The sequence below is a fragment of the Camponotus floridanus genome, unplaced genomic scaffold (genome assembly GCF_003227725.1).
Source record: "Camponotus floridanus strain SB8 unplaced genomic scaffold, Cflo_v7.5 scaffold26, whole genome shotgun sequence".
Lineage (NCBI taxonomy): Eukaryota > Metazoa > Arthropoda > Insecta > Hymenoptera > Formicidae > Camponotus > Camponotus floridanus.
In genome coordinates, this window is record NW_020229392.1 from 1053595 (window position 1) to 1075388 (window position 21794).

Genomic DNA, 21794 nt, shown 5'->3' on the forward strand with positions numbered 1-21794 from the left:
ATCGCGTAGATATGTCGCTCGAAGGGACGATCGCGCTGCTACTACTTCAACTTCGCGGGAAAAGTCACCGAGATTTTCTAATTGACGTCCGACTGTTGAATATGAGCAGCTCGTTTCATTTCTTGCGGTAAGTAATAATAACGAAATTCTATGATAAGAGGCACAATTCTAGATTATTTACGTCAATTAAAAAGTAATGTGTCAAATGTATAAAAGAAAATTTCAAATTTCGATATGAACTTTGAATTTTTTCTTTGACAACTTAAAAAAAACTTCTAACTTTTCATTAATTTAGATATACTTTTTCAGTAATTTAATAAAAAATGCACACATATATATCATGTACGTGTGTGTAGTTTCATTTTATATTATTTTATATTTTATAAAAAGTCTATCAAACAAATTTCATCGCGCTTTTGTTTTTTCCCGCGCAGTGTTTTTTTTTTACTCTTTTATGCAGATCAGATACGGGTATGGGATTACAGTTCCAGGGACGGCTGCACTTTTGCCAGTCAGGGCTGGTTTTGAATAATTCCCTTAGAACCCACTGACACGGTGTCACCTGGATGAATGAAATGCGAACGACCGTGAGAGAGAAAAGAAAATTGCGAATTATAAAGAGTCTGCGCGCTAAAAAACAATATTTACATTTACGGCACTGTAATTCGAATGACAAAAAATATTAATAAAAATTTCAAAAATTAATTTTCCATTATTCAATTATCACGAACTTAAAATTTTAATCGTTTGACAATTAAATTTTGCAATCTACATAAAATATTTAGTCATAATGACTTCTATAATGTCACCATTTAGAACTGTATAATATATGTGATATACGTAATATATATTCTTTTGTATGTATTCTTTGTATTTTATTTCTCCCATAAATATGCTTAATATAAAAATCTAGATCTTAATTTTCAATATTTCATACGTTTTAAGGAATGTAAATAATATAAGTATTACAAATAAATTTAGTTTTGTTGCTGAAGGATATGTCATCTTTTTATATATGTACTGTATATTGTATATTGTTATATTGTATTTTAATTTAATGTTCTATTTGTATATTGTTATATTGTATTTTATTCATAATAAATTCATTTAATAATTACTGTGCACTTGAGGCAGATTTCCGTTTATTAAATAAAGATTAAATGAATTCACGTATTTACCTCTATATTCTCTTCTCTAAAGAATATATCTTGAGTTTCTCAATCAAGTAAGCGTAGTATGATAACAGAAATTTGTATCCCTTGAAGGGACACATTTCTTAAAGTAGCACATTTGTAAAAGTAACAATTAGCGCCTTTATACCGTATCTTTTCTTCGTAACATCTACCGTCCGAGATGATCATATGTCGGCGAGAAAAAGTGCAAGATGCAAGAGTAAATAAGTGGAGGTGTTACATTACGAGGAGTCCCGTTGTAAAATTTCCGAGCGGGGCGGATGGTTGCACCCGGTTTTTAATTCGAGGTCAATGGCGCTCGAGGGAGACTTAAAACTCGGGCTAACGACGGGTCTGTTGACCCCCAAGATTTTTTTTGCCTTGGCCGTAGGATGAAATCGGACCACCCTGTCATTAGCATACAAAAGTCTCAACTGCGGGTCGAGTGAGGCCGCACGACGCAGCGGTTAACGACAATCATTACTCGGGAGGTTAGTGACTCGTAAACTCTCTCTTTCTCCTCTCTTCTTGTGGTTATCCCTTAACGTTCGCCCCTTAGTCGCGCAACCACACTTCCGCATTCGCCTTCCTCGTTTATTCCGGCGTTCCGTTTTCGTCGTGTCGGACAAAAACCGAAAGCTGTCTAAATACGAAGCGTTCGAAATATTTACTAATTTTTCGTATCGTCGTATCAAAGAAAAAGAATTTTTAATCATCGTTAAGGAAAAAGAACAAAAGGATTTTGTATGAATAAATTGTAGTCCCTGTAGCGTAATATTTCTATAATTTAAAATCTTTATAATTTAAAGCATCTGAAAACTTTTTTTCCAGAGTACGTACACAAGCAATTAATTCTATTATTCTAAGATATATTGTATAAAGTCACGGGATATACATATATATGCATTTGGCCGCACAAAGTGGGATGCTGCGAATGCTAATAAAATTTCCGCCAATTTGTGGACTGAGACTTTTATGTAATTTACGACAAAAAGTAATAAAGCAGAACGAATATTAATCGGGAAGTTATCAAATTTTATTGCATTAATATTTCTCGATTAATATCTTGATGTGTATCTATGTTATTCTTCATATATGACTATTATAAAAAAATTAAATAATAAAATAAGAAGAGAAAATAAGATAAAATATATCATGCAAAAATAAAAAAATTAACGTTATATTGCATTTTTCATTATATTCATTACGTTGTATTATTTTTATTATTTTGCGGGAGGTTTTCATTATTGATTCATTCAAAGAATATTTTTTTTATATCTTTCCATATTTTCTTGAAAAATTATTAAGAATCTTTCCAAAGTTCAACGCATGTTATCAACTTTGTCACTGGTTAAAAAGATACATATACAGAAAATTATATGATTCTAATGATATTCACTAATACATTTTAAAATCATATGTTTAATAAGGATCTAGATCAGGGAGGAGCGAGATATATATGCTTATGTCTTCCGCTTCCGTCAATCACTTTAAACTGGCGTATACGCAAAAAAACCACATCTATTCCGAATGTGCCATGTCCACAATAGACAGGTCTTGCGAGCCGTCTCGCCAGGAAACGTCATCGTCGTGGGAGAAGGAAGATGTTGAGGTTTTTTTGGAGGTACTCCCGCGTTTTTGTCTTCGTCGACAGTTGAAAGGGTTGCGCGGAAACGTCGGAGAGGTAGGCAGGGACGAGAGGGAGAGCGAGAGATGCAAAGTGAGTGAGGAGGGATCGAGACGAGACGGAAGCTGTTGAGACGTGTGGGAAACTGGCCCAAGGTATGCAAATCCGAGACTGGTGGTACGAGGATCGACAACAAGGGGGTAGGGGGCACTTTCGTTGCAAAAAAGAAGCGACAAGCTTCGCATATCGGTATTGTATTCGCGTTCCACCAGTGGACCAGTGGCACCGATCCTATGTAAATCGCCGCCGCGCGATCAAAGACTCGCCACGTCCCTTCTTCTCGTGTCTGCCTTACGACCTCTTCAGATCTCCGAGAGATTCACGCGACGCGCTTCGAATAATACGAGCCGTCTGAAATATAGTTACTACGAGGGACGTCGAAAATGTGCGATCGCGCGAGAAAAATATAGAACAGTATCTAAAGAGAAACAACTATGCTTATTCGATTTTTAGAAATAAGATTTAAGATATCTTCGTGTAATAGTATGCTGTTATATTCTGAATTGATATCTTTATTGTAATTCCTCCTTTTCGTACATTTTTTCATACAACTTTTATTTGTATTAAATATAGTATTATATCTTGGAATTTTTTACTCGTCGAATAATGACCGACAACATCTACCTATCGATTTTTTACTTATAATTATTAATAATTATTGATATAATGTTATAATTCCTGTATGCAAAGTGATATACGCTTACATAATTATAGAGAGAGTTGTATAAAATCCATGTTGGATAAATATACTTTTGTTTGACAAATTATAATTTTAAGATAATAGTATATGAGAAACATTTCTTTTTAAGACTTACTGTTGTTCCTCATTTTCTTGATAAATCAATTTAACATCTATTTCCGATCCCAATCGTTCGCGAAGTTGATCGAGAACGTCAACTTGAATTTGATCGACGTTTTCGAGAGGAGTATAATCATCCTCGCTAGATCTGTAAGACAAGAAATATTATCAAGTTATTTATAGCTAAGAAAAAAAGAGAGAGCGATAGAGAAAGGAAGAAAGAGAGAGAAATAGCTATATTAATAAGTATAGCTCTCTCTCTTTCTTTCCAGAAATAAGATTTAAGATATCTACTCATGTTAATAATACGTCATTATATTCCAAATCATCTTATTTAACTTCTCTCCTTGTCATAACATTTTTTATCAAATTACAATTTTCTTTTATATTAAATATAGTAAACTTCGATTTATTAAAAAGAGAGCTAAAGAAATGAAGGATTTGTATAATAATATGTTAAGCAATTAATTACAGTCAGGATAAAAAAAGAAAAAAAAAAGAAAAATGTTAATCATGATAAAGTGAGTAGTTAAAAGAATCGCGCTCTCATTTATTCTTGGTCTTATTTTACTTTCCACGACCATTAATTTTTCTACTTTCATCAGTTTCACTTTCCTAGCGATTCAATGTTTCTTTTGTTTTCCATTTCGCCCTCGTCAATTTTTGTCTCTGATCGCTTAATCGCCGTTTGGCAAACTACGAGAGAAACTGCAAACTGTCCAGAGGCGATATCCGGCGGCGTTACCGCGTCTCCCCCGGAAACTAATGTGCTGAAATGAGGGTTGGGGACAGCAAGGGGTGGCAGTACGTCGAATGGGGTAGAATCGATTTTTTTAAGTCTCCGCCGGAAGTTTGAGCAGAATCTCCGGACATTTATCACGAGATGGCGCCAAATTACCACTCACAACATTATTTCAAAAGTTTGTTGCTTCTTTTATGTATATATGTAGGATTAATTATGTATGTTGAAATAAAAATATATATTTTTCAAGAAAAATTGAAGATATACAATAACATGATGTAAAAAAATAATATTTAGTAAAATATATATACATATTTTTCTCTTGTTGCTGATCTGAATTTTTTACGATAAATCATTTTTAGCATTTATTTTATTTTAAGAGCAAGATATTTTCGTTAAATTTTATGGAATTCTTAAAAAGCAGTCCAATAAATTTAATATAAGTGCTTATGTTTGTGCTTCTTGATTTATCCAAATGTATTTTACGTCAATGTTTATATAATTTTTGTCATATATTGAGACAGTTTTCTCATCATCTATTTATATTTTTATATTACCATATAATTGCATAATAAATTCATGTGCACATGTTTTTTAAATAATACTTGCATATCAAGGCCTTCATAAACATCAAGAAAAATATTATATTACTATTCCACAAATAAGTTCGCGTTTAGGGATTCTTTACAACAAAATTACACGAGATATTATATTAATTATTTTGAAATCTCAAGAGAAATATCGTCGTGCTATTCGCTTTAATGTTTAGAAAAGGACGAAATAAAGCTGAGATAGGAAGAAACATGCAACATCTATTTCGGGAAATCGGAAGCAGGGACATCTAGCTATGATATGCGAAAGTTGGATGGTTTGATTTTGTGCACCCCTATGTGAAACTCATCTGGAGGGTGGGGCTTAACGGTATATCCACGATCCTAAACCCACCCCTTGGACAGCCCCGCCGTGTCGCTTTTGTAAGCCACCCTTCTTCTCTATTTCGTGTGCCCTCCCAGCATCTTCTTCTACGCCATCTGCGGTATTGCGGGCTTCGGTTTCGCGTGTGTAAAAACGAGACAATATAATTTCAGCCGTTGAAACCGTACATTAAAATCAATTTGTACGAGCCAAGCATTTAATCAGTATATGCATGAAGCCTACTGCGATTGTTAATTTAAACCTTCCATCCCTTTAAGATACCTGAACAAATCTTTTACTACAATTTTTACGAGCGGTTATATTTAACTCGTATTATTCATACGATATCAGTTTACAATGTAATATGATGTAACAATTAAATATTGACGATTTTATTAATTATAATAATTTCTTAATATAATTTAAAAAGTTATATGATGTTGCTCTCTAGAAATATACAATTTATTTCACAGTTATAAATATATTTATAATTTCAGTGACACATTTATAAACATATTTATAATTTCAGAATCATGTCACTATCAATCTATACTTAAATAAAGAAATAAAGATTTATTAAAGAATACATATTTATTAAAGAATGCATATTACTATCCGTTTTATATTTTCTTTGGTACATCATATACATTGTTTCATTGGAAAAATAAAAAAATAATTTACATTTAAAGTTGTTTGATGAAATGACTTACCTAGCTATGGTGACAATTGTTGGAAGTGTGGGAAGAGCCGCCAAAAACAGTCTAAATGTCCCATTAATCAAGCGATCGAGATCATTGGGCTCTGTCACATGTTCGGGTAGAGTCGTATCATCTATAGTGCAACCTGCATTGTACACTAGCATCCAATCAATCTCCGAGTCTCTGTAGGCGCTCGTTACTTCTTGAAAAAGACGATTCACAGCTTCGTATCTGAAATTGTAATGCATTTACATGACTAAAAGTAAAGCTAAAAGTTATCGCAATTAAATCTTACAAGTAGAAAAAACATGATGTGAAAAGTCTACTTCTTTAAGAATTTAATTAAATAAATATGTGTAATAATATACATAAAAAACATATTAGAAATATTATATTCAATTTTTACATAATATTGCAAATTCAATAAAAATATATTCCTTCAAAAACAATGATATTAAATTTGCATCAAATAACGAGTAAAATTATTCACATATTATTAATTATTTCAATATTGGAATTGTCAAACTGCATATTAATTTTTGTTCAATGACGTATCCTCATTGATATAAAATCACGCATAGTGCATATTGAGATAATCAATCTGCATTGCAAAAAAGAAGCAATCATAAATTTCGATACATACATTTACAAAATATGTATGTATGTACGTGTGTGCATATGTGTGTGTGTAAATGTATCAATCCAATTTTAATATTTTTATTAAATATTGATCATATAATAATACGAGAGCAATTATTGCAGCTAAAATCACTCAAATAAACTTAATGTTGTGGAATATTAAGCATATAAAAAAAGAGAAAAAAGGTCTTTGAAAAAAGTGATTGCACAGATAATTTATAAACTTCATCATAAACGCACGCGCAAGGAAGGGCTAAGGTAGACGGAGGACAAAGGTGAACGATGGAAAGTTTATAATGCCCCAACGATAGCACGTGGCTGTAAAAGTTGAGGTATTTCCTGAAGGCACGCGACGAAAGTTAACACGGCCACAAGAACGGTTCCGGGTGCCCGTAATTTGTACTTCTCCGTTCCTCTCCACGAGCGCTCTTTATCTCCCTCCCTCCGTGACTCCCTTATACCGCCCTCTGCTTTTACTCTTATCTGATCACAAGTTTTCCTCGTTTTCTGCAGCTGCAATTCCTGGTGCGGCACGATCGAACGATACCTCCGTTGACAAGCAGCGGCCGATCATCTGTTTTTTTTTTGTTTTTTTTTTATTTAGATTATCGATAATGATATCATTGGGGATGACGATGCAGGAATCGCGATGGCAAGTCACAAACTTGCCCCGTAGTGGGACAGTTTTGATCATACCTTAAAACCTGCGTAGATTATAATTATTATAGCATTTTGTGGACCGGGAATCCTATCCTAAATATCGCGATAGATTAAGTTAAAAAAATAGATTAGAATAAAATTTCGTTTTTGTTTCTTTCAATTTTAAAAAATTTTAACTCAATATTCAAATATTATAGCCTTTAATATTCCATTATTATTGAATACTAGAAATTCAAAAATGTATGCAATATGTATGTAAAATAATGTACATAAAAAATTCTTTTTATGACTATTTATTTTACAAAGTTAGCAAAAAAGGGGAAATTTTCATCAATACTGAATGGAGAAATTAGTAAACCTTTTCGTAAATATAGTCACGTTTATCGATGCAGACTTTGATAAGGGTAGATCGATGTTCTTTACACGAAGTACTATATAAAGCGCTCCGCCATAAATTAGACGATGCATGCACCAGAAGGCGAGGGGACATCTCCGGTATTAATAACGGAAACGCATGCAGGTCCTCCACGCCGTATCATTTCACCACTGATGCACAGCCGAGCGCATAATTTTCAAATTAAGTTAAGCGGTCTCAGGTTAGGTGATCACGGTAACCGAACGTCCGTCCATAATGGGCGTAATTGCTCCGAGAGAGAAGATGTGTTCTTGCCTTTTTAGTTTCTCTTTATACGAGCCAGTAGAACCAGGTGCGTGGCTAGCAAGCGGCGCGTTTCAGTCGCTAACGCGTCAACTGTTTATAAGAGAAGGCCATCGTCGGCCTTTCTCGCCCACTTTTTCCTCGCTGAATATTAATTATTCTCCTGAAAGTCGCACCTGCCCTAGCCGCCTCCAGGTCAGGCACACGTGAGCCCGCTTCTTCGTATCTATCTATCACAGCTCGTGATTCCCATCGCAGATTATCTTGACAGTTGGGTAATAATACTGGTAACGATCGATCTCGAAAATGCAAGGACGGTCTTTGCGCGAACAACTATGTAAATAATGTTGCAAATAATGAGAAGAGAAGTAACTGTATCTTCTGGCGTCGCAAAGTTATTTATTATTAGCATAGTTTGATTATAGCAAACACAGTTAATTAGAAATATGGATATTGTATTAAGAATAATAAAATGTCATTATATGTTATTTCACTATATTTGAAAAATCCAATGTATATTTTTATAATTATAATATATTATAATGTGTCATATATCTATGTTCATATAGTAATCCAAGAAAAAAGAATCTACAGAAAAAATATATTCTCTAAGTCTAGAGAATTATAAACAAGATGTCATTTTGTTTATTTAATATATTTTCTCGAAAATTGAAAAGATATTCTTTTCTTTTTGTTTTCTTTTTATGTAGTGAATTCAAATGCATTCAATATTTAGAGATTTAAAGATAAAATCTATTAAAATATAATTTAAAAAATATAATTCGTTTAGAGATATATAAATAAAACGTAAAATAGAACCGTTACTTATTATTATGAAATGTAAATAACATATGAAATTGAGTATATTATTGATTATTTTTGTGTTACACACACAATAGTTTTAGCAAAACATTTTATTAAAATCTTAAAAGGAATGAAATATGATTGATAATGTTTAAGCATCGTTGATAGATGTAATTACCAATGAGTTATTACACTCATCACAGGAATATATTAAAACGACACAACGAATGTTCGTAAACATTCAATCTCGAAAAGCGATTTTTCAAATCATATCGTTAGTGCAATCCATTAAGGATCTCGAGTTTGAAAGAAATTACTAGGTTCACATATAGACCTATGATTCCCTTCGCGTAATTCAAATTTAATGCCCATCATTTATATAAGATGCTCGAAAGCTGCAGATAATCGTGAAATTTTGATTTTTAAAATGCCAGGTGTATTACATCAGAAGACCTGTTAACATCGATGATTAATTATAAGATCTATGTAATGTTACTTATTGTTAGTTTTAGACTAGATATTTGTATACAACAATAATCATACTGGTAAATATATGTGTAGTTAATTTTAATGAAGCTCTTTGTGTACACATATTTATATAAAAAAATTATTAATACATTTTTCTTTCTCTAACACCAAGACAATTTTGAAGGAAATCTAATTAAAGTTATTTTATGTAAGAATTTATAATAAATAATCTTTGATAATCAATAGATGACTTGTTTTTCTACTTAGAGAATTCCAATTAAATTTTATTATAATACAAATTTATTTTAAATTTTTATTGAAACATTTAACATTAAAATTAAAAAATTATGATAAATAATAACTATAACATTTTAAAGAAACATCTACATTAAATGTAATAATTTATGGTTCATCAAATTTTTGCGTGTTATTATTATATATTTTTGAATATATTATTATATATTTTTGTTGAGAATAAAAACAAAAGTAAAAAAATTCGAATGATAGATCATAATTTACTACATGTAGGAAATATTTTTTCTTGCGTCTTTTATTACTGACGATTATTTCTAGACGAAACAATCAAGCGGCAGGATATTATTTGCGTGCTGTCACGGCTACAATTATATACGGCTGCAAAAACGATCGCGAGAACTCTTTGTGGATTCTTTTTTTATACCTATTTCAGGAAGCAGATGTCACGAGAGACTAGCGCCAACGCGTCCGCCTCTATCTCTACGATTCATATTTTTCGACATGTGACCGACCAGTTTTGTTATTTTCCACCACTCCTCCCTTTTTTTTACACAACCTACGTCCTCGTACAATGAGAGCAAAAGGAATACGAGGAAGAAAAGGAAGGAGAAAGGGAGAGACAGAAAGGAGAAGAGAGACAAGAGTAACGAGGAAGAGGAAGTGAGATACTACTGGTCCACACTGTCCCGACGAATGAGTTAACGGACAATGGCGGTCCACGTTGAAAAAATAAAGGAAAGAGGGACGTCGAGAATGAAGGGAAGGGGCCCTCATTACGAAGGGCGCCCCCGGTGTGTTTGTCGATAAGGGGGCCTATATGCAAATGGCCGTCCGTCACCGGGCGCGGCGGGAAGAAAAAGTTTCCCTCTCTCGCCTGCTGCCTCTCTGTCTCTTTCTCTATTTCTCTCTCTCTTTATCTCTATCTGTCCCGATACTACTTTTCTCGGTGCAAGAATAATGCCCTCCGACAGTACGCTGAAGCAGGAGCGAAGTAGGGAGGGTATAATGTATCGTAATCAGATGATCAATTATTAAGAGCGCGGCAAAAAAACAACGAGGGTTGACGTACGAGCGACAGGATAGGAACGTATCAGGATGCAAGGGGCCTTCGTCCTTTTCTGCTTCTGCGATCCATCTCGGGATCTCCCCGAGGCGACTGATACTCGATACGCGTTTTAAGGTTTCATTAAAATACTGTGAGACGCGGGTTCACATGTCGTCTTATCGCGAGATGTGCGTCGCCAGAATTTAATATGCGCATACGTTATTAAGAGTTTTTTTTAATGTCTGTTTTAAGCGGCGGTCCAATTCACATATATATCTTAGGTAATAAATAGAATAAGGTACTTAGTTAATCGTAGAAAACAAATTGTCTTATGGTGCACCTAATACGATTTTTAGATAAATTCAAATAATATTTAATTCAAATTATTGTTACTTTTAAATTAGAGATTTATATTTATATATTTAAAAAACTGTGTTTTTAAATATATGATTTATAATATTATTTCAGAGCTATCGATCAATTGTACTGTTTGATTTAAAATATTGATTAATTGTAGCAATTAAAATATTGATTAAAATATTGATTAACTGTAACTATTTTTACAGCAACTGTAATTATTTAACGAGTGCGAGATCTATAATTTATCACATATATATGTCTTATTTATACACTATTATATAAATAAAATAAATCATCAAAAATATCCTTAAAATTGATCCTCCGTAATAAACCTATCGCTTTCTTCGAGGTCGATCTTTCCTCTGACCTGATGTAACCCAACTTGTTTTACACGAATGTTTGCCGAGCGTTAGGAAAATACATCGATATCGAGTTACCGATCTATAATGGATATAGACCCAGCTGCGTTCACGCGTGTGATCGAAGGTAAACGTTCATTATGCGTGACCCAAAAAATTTCCGTTATCTATTACCATATGCTCTAAGATGATAATGAAGTGAAAAGTGCTTGCAGTTGCGTATTATGTATCAGTAATCTATATCATTTTCCCTTTGCCGGAAATAATATTCTGACATATATGTCAGATAAATTATAGATATCACATTCAATAAATAATTGTTACAGTTAATCAATATTTTAAATTAATTGAGTGCAATTATCTCTGAAATAAGAAAATTTTAAAAATTAATCGATATCTCTGAAATAAGAAAATTTAAAAATACAATTCTTTTTAAATATATAAATAAAAATCTAATGTAAAAATAACAATAATAATTTGAATTTATTTAAAAATAATACTAGGTACACGATAAAATAATTTGATTATTATTTATTTAATTATACTTAATGGAAATATATGCATATTTTGTTTAATTATTGCATATTAAGATATAATATTGTATTAAATAAATCAAACATAAAAATATTTGTATGTTAAATATTATTTTAATTTTTCAATATATTTTATATAATATTATAGAATATAGAAAAAAATAGAGAGACATTTTATAGTATACCATAATAAAAATATTGCGCTTAAAGTATCTGTCATTAATTTAATAAATTATAAAAATATATATAGATTTATTCAATGTATTTCGTAAATTTAAAAAAAAAAGAAAAATAATTTTGCAATCAAAAAACATAGAATATAATATGTAAGTATAAGGAAATAATCATAACATATAGTTTTAAATTGTTCTCAAGAAAATCAAAATCGAAAGTTATACAAATTGCTTGTCTACAATTAACAGTACAATTACTGATACTGAAAGCTTTCATCGTGCTGGTGTCAGGATACCTGTCATGTGACACGTGCCATTCGGAACACGATAATTTGGCACATACTCGCAGGTAGAATGGGATGTGCTTGGGGCCGCAGCAGGTACACATCTACATCGAGAAGCGATCCTAAGGGGCCGTCCCATACCACCAATCAATAGATATTCATCCCCATCGAACGGTTCGGATGTATTGTCGATACTGGATGCATTCAACTACACTGTGGGATAGGCAGGTTGCACTGTTGCCACCAATGTACCGCGGCAGAAGTTGAAAAGACCATTGACATTGTGTCAAGCACAGGTCAATCTTTTTTACTACGATTTGTCTTGCACGGAATTCATTCGAAAATGTATTCATTTTTTACGGAAAGAGAAAGAGAGAAATGTATCTTCTGGTAGAGAGCTATACTATATTTTATAAAATAAGAGAAAAAGATTTCTTTTTATTTACTAAAAAATTAAGGAACCTTCGAACATATTTTGTATGATTGTTGATAAATTTTTTGCGATGTAAAAAAAGCATGATTTATCTACAAAATATTATTAAGTCATATTTTATATTCTAAATTTTAAAAAATTAGAAAAAACTGCATAAATATCCATAATTCATAATGTATTAGTGTTTGTATTATATATTTTTTTATGAATCATTGTCCAATTAATTTGTAGATAAATATATAAAAATATCCATATATTCCATGTATATATGTATACATTCAATTAAACTTAAATAACTGTTTCTATCGAAAGATCGCGCACAAAATCTCGAAAGGGTTGGGCTATATAGAAGCTTAATTCCTTCGTGAATTATTGACTCGTTTGTGCGAACGTCCGGGTCTTGTAACGGTATTCCAGCCGAACCCCTTCTCCGTCGAGACTTCTAATTAATTAACGGTCGAATTCGCGTACAATTGCGAATGCATACGAGGCCAAAATCGACGGTATTGTATCACGTTGGGGCAGCGCAACAGTAGAAAGAAGAGAAAGGGAATAAGACGATGGGGGTCGGTTTCAGCGCGCGGCGCGTCACGCTGCGCAAAAAATTTGCATACGCGTTCCGGACTTAATTAGGTTACGCGTCGAAACCGGGTTGAAGTTCACACACTTCATTAGAAATTCCGGTAGTCCGTTTTGTTCTGATGTATCCTATCCGCCGCTTTACTTCCCAGGTTACGCCCTTCTTTCCCTGTGTTTTTCTTGTCGTCATATATTTTTCTTTGTACCTATTTCGTATTTTTATTTAGTTTTGCAATTTTCTCTAATCGGTTAAAATAATCATTATTCTCTACATATCAATATATCGCTATTAATCATGAAAAGTTATTTAATATTTATTTGCATTTAATTATTATGAGTGTAATAATTATCATTGTATAAAACTTGTTGATATTGTTAAAGAAGAGAATATTTTTGAAAAGAGAAGAGAAAATCAAGGTTGTTAATAAAGAAAAAAAAGTGTAAAAAAATTCTTTAATTGCTCTACTAATTCTTAAATTGTACTTTGTCATCATTACGAAATATAATTGTTGATCGCATCTAAATATTCGTGTAGAATACAAACCGAAAAAACATGATATCCCGGATGAAACATCCACGAGACATATTTCAGCTACCATTACAGATTTACATGAAAACAGCCCCTTCTAATTATAAAGCTTGCGTATTACTCGAGCAAGGGGAACGATGTTGCTCTCGGAAAGGTAAAATGATCAAGTTAGATTCACTCTATACGAGACCTTATGCAAATTAAACCCTGCTACTGTATCAGCATCAGCTGTCTTAAAAGAAACTTGCGACGTCGGCTGGAACAGGAAGTCGAAGGTCTCACGCTGTCTGATTAATTCACTTTCGTTAATATTAGAAATATTTATTACTCATCCATGTTTTGTCCTTGTTGGATTTATAAGTTTCTTGCATTTTAAATCTGTATTATTTTACACAAGAAATATATAATTTTTTTTATTAATAATTTAAATATTAATATTTTAATCTCTTTCTTAACTTTTGCATTCGAGTTAACGTTTTTTTTTTATCAGAGAGAGAGAGAATTTTTCCTATTAATAATTATTTAATAAAAATCATTGAAAAAAAATAAAATTTTTCATAATTTTTCTCTTTTATTTAATAGAGAAAAAAGAGATTTAATACTGAAAATCAAAGTTACAGCAATGAGAGCCTTCGAAATAGTTTAAAAGAAGATTAGCTTTCAAATTATCTTGAAAGAATTAATCATTAAACTCAAGATTGAAATAATACTAAAGCATGTACGTATATAGGTATGATTACTTCATATTTTGAATTATTCAACAAGCTTCAGGGAAATATCCAATTTTTTCAGTATCACGAAACGACTAAATAGACAAAAGTTTTAATTGGTCTATCGGGGAGTAAAAGTCTTCATCTCCAAATTAACGATTAGCGCGATGGCGTAGGCTCTTCGATCAGCGGCTCGCCTCGTAATTGCGTACAATCAGCGATTTCTAGAGGAACGAACGGCTTAATGAACCTCTCCTTTGTCGCTCTGCGCGCGGTCGATTCAAGAGTCAGACAGGCTGTAATAACAGTTTTAAAAAACTCTTGAATATTACTCGCCATATCGGCATAAACCTCTACCTACCGGCCGTGATTCGTGCAAATCGCGATTTAATAGTGTCAAGGAGCGACGGTGCGCGGCGGGAGGTCGGGGCGTTTTGCTCCTCCAGGAATTTTATCGGGAACCGTAATCCCACGGGGTAGTGGTACGGGGTGGCAGAGTCCTTTAATAACGTAATTAGCCCGGAGGATCTAGAATTTCTGTGGCGGATCGGGAATAAATTAATGCAATTATCCTTGTGCTTCGCAATCGTCGTGACTTGACGGAAGGGGTGGAAATTTCTTCACTCTTTCGCCTCTTTTCTTTCACGATACGATTTTGTCTTCAATATCATCCTGGATATTTATATTCATTCTTATACTCGTCCTTTCTCTTTTCCTCAGATCTTTCATGTCGCGTTAAGTATTCGAATTCATGATTATATATTTCTTTGTTTATTCTAAACTAAAACGGCCATAAAAATTAAAGTTATTTTTTCTATCTATATTCTACATCGTTCCTACGAGTGTGTCTCATCAAACATATTTGAAACAAGAAAGTTAAATTTGTTACTGTTTTTTAAAGCAAATCGTACAACAAAGATTTCTTCCTTACATTTAGAAATCTCGCGCCAGGTGAGCAGTTCCACGGCATTCGATTCTCCGCGGGTGGCTGTTTTAATATGCTAAATATTCTGTCGTTCCCTTCCCTTTCAAGGTAAACGAAGGTTCGCAAATATAATACGATGAGCAATTACTCATCTTCGGTTCTTATTAAATGAAATTAATGTCGTGCACGTTAGAGTCCATGCGTGGATCATCACAGAGATCGAAAGCTTTTATGTCTACCAGCGAATGTCGGTTCGGTAGCGACGTGACTTCGCACGAATTACCGAGCCCGTATATCAAGAAAGAATTCTCGGGCGTGTGTGCATACGTGTCATAAAAAAAAGAAATAAGGAGAGCGACCGGAGGGACCCGGACATTGTCGCTCAAAGGGTCTCATCTTCCACCGTGCTTTCGTAAAAGTATACCGTTTGAATTCTTGGGCACGACCGCGAGTAAGTATGCAAATGAAATAAGAAGCGAACCAGAATCGTAACTGAACTACATCGGAGCCTCCGTATTATACGTATATTGCGCTCAATTTTTTTTTGTACTTTTACTTTATCTATATTTAATTATACCTGCATATATATTTGTTAATAAAATTATAATATAAAAAAAATTCCAATATAAAAACTGTATTTCGCACATTTATTATATTTGAAATATTACTAAAATTAATATTGTTACTAGTAATATATATGTAATATAAATGTATAATAAAAAAAAATATTAATTTATCAAAAATATATCATAATTAATATAAAATAGCAACTTTTTCGGTCACAATTTTTTAATACTTCAAAAAATTTTTTTAATGATAAATCTCAGGAAAATAATTTTGTTCTAATAATACTACTTACACTGCATGCGATAACAAACATATCGTATAAGTGAATAAGAAATTTTCAGACACATTATCATCTACCCTGTAATCACGGTCCTGAAGGAGACGCGTCCCGATGGTAGTCGTACAAGGGACCCATTACGTAAGCCAGCCCCGGAACAAGAAAAAACGACACATTGTGATGTGATGTATGCGTGAGGGGTCGCGCCGTAGGATTAGAACAAAGCATCGCGATAAAAACTGGGCATGAATCCAGGCCCTGGGAAGGAGGTAGCAAAGGGGAAGAAGCGGGCCAGTGGGGGCCTCATGCTTTCGAACCTGCTGTACTTTCAGTTTGACACGCGTATTCGAACCGCGTTTCCGCTCGTTCTTTCGCTCTGCTCTTGTACATTAGTCTGCAGATTTTACGATAGTTATTACAATATTCCTCACAAACAGTATTCACAGAAAAACAAGTTATCAAGTGCTAAAGTGTGAAAAATATCAAGATTTATTTATGTGTTATGTGATATTACCTGATAAAAAGATATAAGACATAAGATCCTAATTTACCGAATAATATCGATAATTCTGAATAACTGTAAAAATTATAAATATAATAACTGTATAAAGATATCTTTAGAAATTTTTTTATGATTGATTGCACTTAATCGCTTCATTTTAATAATATACATATTGATATTTTTTTGTTATTAATATTGAAATAATTTTTTTAAATGTGCATTAAGCACACATATTTAAATTTTTTTTATAATTGATTACTTAATCGCTTTATTTTAATAATATAGATATTGATATTTCTTTTTTGCTATTAACATTAAAATAATTCTATGAAATGTGCATTAAGCACATATTTAGAATTCAATATTTTTAATGATATTGCTTAATATTTGATTTGTTACAGTTAATAATATTATACATCAACATTATACTAATGACTGTACAATTGCAAATATATAAAATAAAATCTTCTTTGCTACTTCTTCCTTTATTAATAATAAGGATACATTAATATTAATATATTCTTATTAATAAAGGAAGAAGTAACAAAGAAGATTTATAGAACAGATAAATTTTCCAAAATAAATATGCAATATAAAATAGAAAAAAACGATTATTTTTATTGAACGCATATTCTGATTAAAAAATATTTCTAAAATAATTATGAAAACATATCTATTACTTTAATATATAAATTTTGTATTATATTCAAATGATATATATATTCAATTAATCTTTTTTTGAACTTATAAAAATGGACAATAATATGTTATTTATGTATATAGAATTGAAAAAGTAGAAAAAAATTTTAAGATTAACAATTTTGAAAAATATAAAACTAATCATTTTTAAATAAATGTTTTAGAAAATATAAAATACAGACAACGTGTTATATTCAAATTATCGACATGTGAAACTCCACATTTTGTGAATCTGAATAAACGTGAAAATACTCGTGCATTTTCTTCGCGAAATTATTTCTACATCTTGTTCACGTTGGATATCGAGCGAATACACAGACTCGTGCGTATGGCGTATCCACCTGGATACGGAAAGAAGAAGGAAATCTCTTACGGAGGAATGAGACGAGGGTGGTGGTCGCGTATGGATTCGCTCTGGGCTGTTCCGAGGGCGAAGTTAGGACGGTTTGGAAATGATGAAAAAGCTTCTTGCGTCACTGTCAGCCGCCGCCGGTCCGTATTACCTCCCTATCTCCTTCCCCCCGTCCCGCACAGCCTCGACTTTCCCCTACGTCGCCGTGTACCGAAGAACTTAGAGCCCCGTTCTCTCTCTCTATCCATCTTAATATTATTATTTCATTCCGCGCGAGCTCGGTTTTTAGGGCATCCTCATCTTGCTTTTCCCTTTTTCTCTCTCGCTCTCTTGCTTCTCGACGACCTAATCGTGCGATCCGCGCACAAGAGTTCGATCTCCCTGGTCCCCCCCTTGTGAAAACCATCTTCCGCCCTTCCCCGCCCCCAGGACCGATCCACCCGCCTCCGTCACTGGCACCCTCCACCTTCCGGAGCACCATCACTTACGGATCAATAGGGTATGGAAGATAAACGCATCTAGAGGGGATCTATGGGGGTGGAGAGGACGCGTCAGCGCGGGTGGGACAACGGAAAGGGGAAAAAGAAGGGCAAAATGGTACGCACGGGAAGGTCCCGGTGTCCCATGTCAACGAGATACAGGGAATTTTTTTGCCGCGGGTGAGATTCCTTGCTTGAAAGCGACGTTGCTTTCCAGAAACCGCTCGATAATAGATAAGATAATGACCAATCAACGGGATTTGTGAAAGAATATAATTATGTAAATACATATAGAATACGCAAAAAATGATAACCTTAGCAACATGTAAATACAATTTAATTTTGAAGTAGCAATAAAATATAGAATAAGAAGAGTTTTTAGTATTTTTAAAACTGAATATTAATGTTGATAGAAAAAAAAACATGCGAAAATATATTTAAAATTTCTTTTTAAAAATATATTTAAGTCTTTTTAAAAATATATTTAAAATTTAAATATATTTTTAAAAAGACTCAAGACACATATAATTTACGAATATCGTAACATTTCATATATGTTTAATTATTATTTAGGAAACCAAATACGAGTACATATTTCGATGAATAATGCAATAGAATCTGCAAAACAAATTACATGAAATAATAAAGTATAATAAAATGATACGGCATCCTGTAATTTAAAATTTTATTTTTACAGAATTTACAGAATATAGTTAAAGAGGGAACAATTTATATAAATCATAGAATTTAAATCATCCAGAATTCGGCGAGCATAAGCCTGTAAGTAATAACCTGTCGCGTTGCAAATCTTGCAATCTGCCGTGGCATTATTGAAAGTATCTCGCACGGTAACGAAGAGGAGGCGTTATTCAACGTCATTTCTTTTATCGATAAACGAGATGAAGCTCGAGTTCTCTTTTCGAAGGAGGAAATCGTTAGGAGAGCGACATGCAAATTCGTTCGAAACTTTCGCCCACCTCCGGCTCTAGTACCCTCTAGGCGAGAAAAGCGGGACACGGAAGAGGAGGGGGAAGGGATGCAGACGCGACTCTCGAAGAAGACGAAGAACCGGTGGAGAAAGGGGAACAAGAGGTGGAAGAAGGCGGGTGTTTTCTGTTCCTGGCTCGTGGCGATTTATGCGCCCGAAATCGCGCGCCCCCGCTGGAAATGAAACGTCGCGAGGAAAAAGGGTAGAAGGGCGGATGGGGTGGATAGTGGCGCGAGGGGGATACGACGGCCGGATGGGGAGGCACGTGAAGGTGAGCGAGCGGTGGATTTTCTACGTGAGGTGCTTTCGCATGACCTCGTTGTCGCGAGAAAAATCGAGAATACGGCTGGAATCTCCGAGAGAAGGCTGGAATACCGTTCTGGAGAGTTTGGATGAATGCCGTAGTGAAGATCGGAACAAAGATCGTTTTACGGAGCAGGTTCTGAATTCTTTAATCAGGCATAAGCCACATGTATGTATAACATCAATTCGTATATCTTTTCTTTACTGCATACATATAAAAAAATGACATTTTTCATGTAAAAAAAAAAGTTAGAGATTTATTTATATATACATATTTTTAAATTCTAATCAATTTTTTTATCGTCTTTATAATGTCAAATGAGATATATATAAAATTCGAGAATATATTATAAATATTTTTATATATATCTCATTTGAAATTATAAAGAATAATAAGAGATGAACATGACGATTTATATTTTTAATTTATTTTAATTTATGTTTTATATTTTTTATTAATATATAAAATATTTTATATATTTTATCACATATAAAATATTTTATATATTAATAAAAAATAAAACGTAAAAAATTAAAATAAATTAAAAATATAAATCGTCATGTCTCTTATTACTCTTTAATTTCATTAGTTTTGATGAGTTTATTACAAAGACATCACTTAGATCTTATTATATGTATGTGTTTCCAATATTCTCTCGGTACACGTGTAACGGCGAATTACGTACAAAGTGTAGCCGCGCCTTTTATTACCTTATCTTCCGGAGGTTATCTCGAAACCGACAAAGGCGAACCCCACGGACCTTTCCATAAACGCGCCAATAACTTCGCTACAATTTCGCCGATAAATGTATCGGGGTGCCGCGTTGCGGTTTCGATCTTCCGATGTGGTGGCTGGCGCGGGTCATTTTTCAAGCCCCGTGAATTTTTATCGCGTCGCGACGCATCCGGCCGCACGCCATATTTACCCGGCCACCCGATAGATTCTAAACCGGCGCGAAGAAATATTGTCGTAGAAAAAGAGGCGAAATAAAATTAAAGCGAGGCACGCAACACCGGTTCGCCTGTTTCCCGATCGCCGCGATACATCGCGCTGCACCTATTGTCTCTCTTCGTATCAACTTCTCTCCTTGTCCTCCTCGCCACCTCCCTTTAATCGGCCGCGTGCCGCTAGCGGAGGGGCGGTACGGCAATATGCGAAGCGAGCCAAGCCCGTTTAATATCGCAGATCGAGGCACAAATGAATATTCATTAAACACATTTTTCCGATTTTAATTACATCCCCTAAGCGGATCTGGCCCAAGCTTACGCAGCACTTCTCTCGTTCTCCTCCGCTCGCTCGCTCGCTCTTTCTCTTTTTCACTCTCTCCCCTCCTTTCCACCTTTCTCCTGTCACTTTCTCTTTTCCTCACTGTGAGCTTCGCTGCCCTTCTCCGCAAAACCTTCGCCATTCCTTCTCTCTTTCGCTCTCCAAGATCCGCACGCTTTTTAATGAAATCCCCACGGTACAGGAGCAACGAACGCCATTATTAATATCACCGGTCTATCTTTGAGCACAATAAAGAATTACTTTGTTATTATTAATTCCAATGTCCGATCCCCTCGGCCTCTCCTCCACCGCAATATTCGCATCGCTGTCGCACCGTCGCATAAAATTGGCGTATGATGATGTATATCGCGTTGAGATATTCTTGTTTAACTACGACGAGATTCGTTCGATGATACGACGCTGTTAAAATTTAATTTAGGTACACGACGACGATTTTCCGCTCGCGATGTCGCGCACGCGCTCGCATTCGCCGTTTGAAGTTTAATTTCGCTTCAGTTTTAGTGTACCATTGTTGAGCGATAAGAATATGCGTCAATGTTTATAATGTTAATATATATGCACAGTGTGCAGATTAAAAAATTTGAGATTATTCCCAGCCAAAAAAATATTAAAGTATTTATGCAAATCAAATTTATCAGATTTAGATGATGATTTTATTCTGAGATTACATGTATAATTTTAAATAAATCTGTATTGTATATACAAATTTTAAATAATCCGTAAACTTTGGTTTAATCATGTATACGTGTGCGCGTATAAAATTAAAATTAGCTTACAATAGTACGTAAAATGTAAATTTCGTTAAAAAAGAGAAAAAAACAAAGTAATTCTCACATGTGTAAAAGACTCAAGCTTCAAAAGAAACTCAAAACTTAAACTGTTATCAAGCAACTCGCGTCAGTTTCATTTAAC

The 21794-nt window shown here is 33.7% G+C and overlaps 1 protein-coding gene across 1 annotated transcript in view; it reads right to left on the minus strand.

The window, feature by feature from the left end:
• Nucleotides 1–3453: 3453 nt before the first annotated feature.
• The window catches only part of LOC105257029 (UPF0489 protein C5orf22 homolog), a 580793-nt gene continuing 562452 nt past the window's right edge, over nt 3454–21794 (minus strand). Inside the window, exons 7-8 of the mRNA XM_011267372.3 lie at nt 6026–6244; nt 3454–3806 (exon numbers count right to left, since the gene is read on the minus strand). Of these exons, the coding sequence (XP_011265674.1) occupies nt 3671–3806; nt 6026–6244 (355 nt within the window). The 3' untranslated portion in view covers nt 3454–3670. The remainder of the gene's footprint in view (nt 3807–6025; nt 6245–21794) is intronic.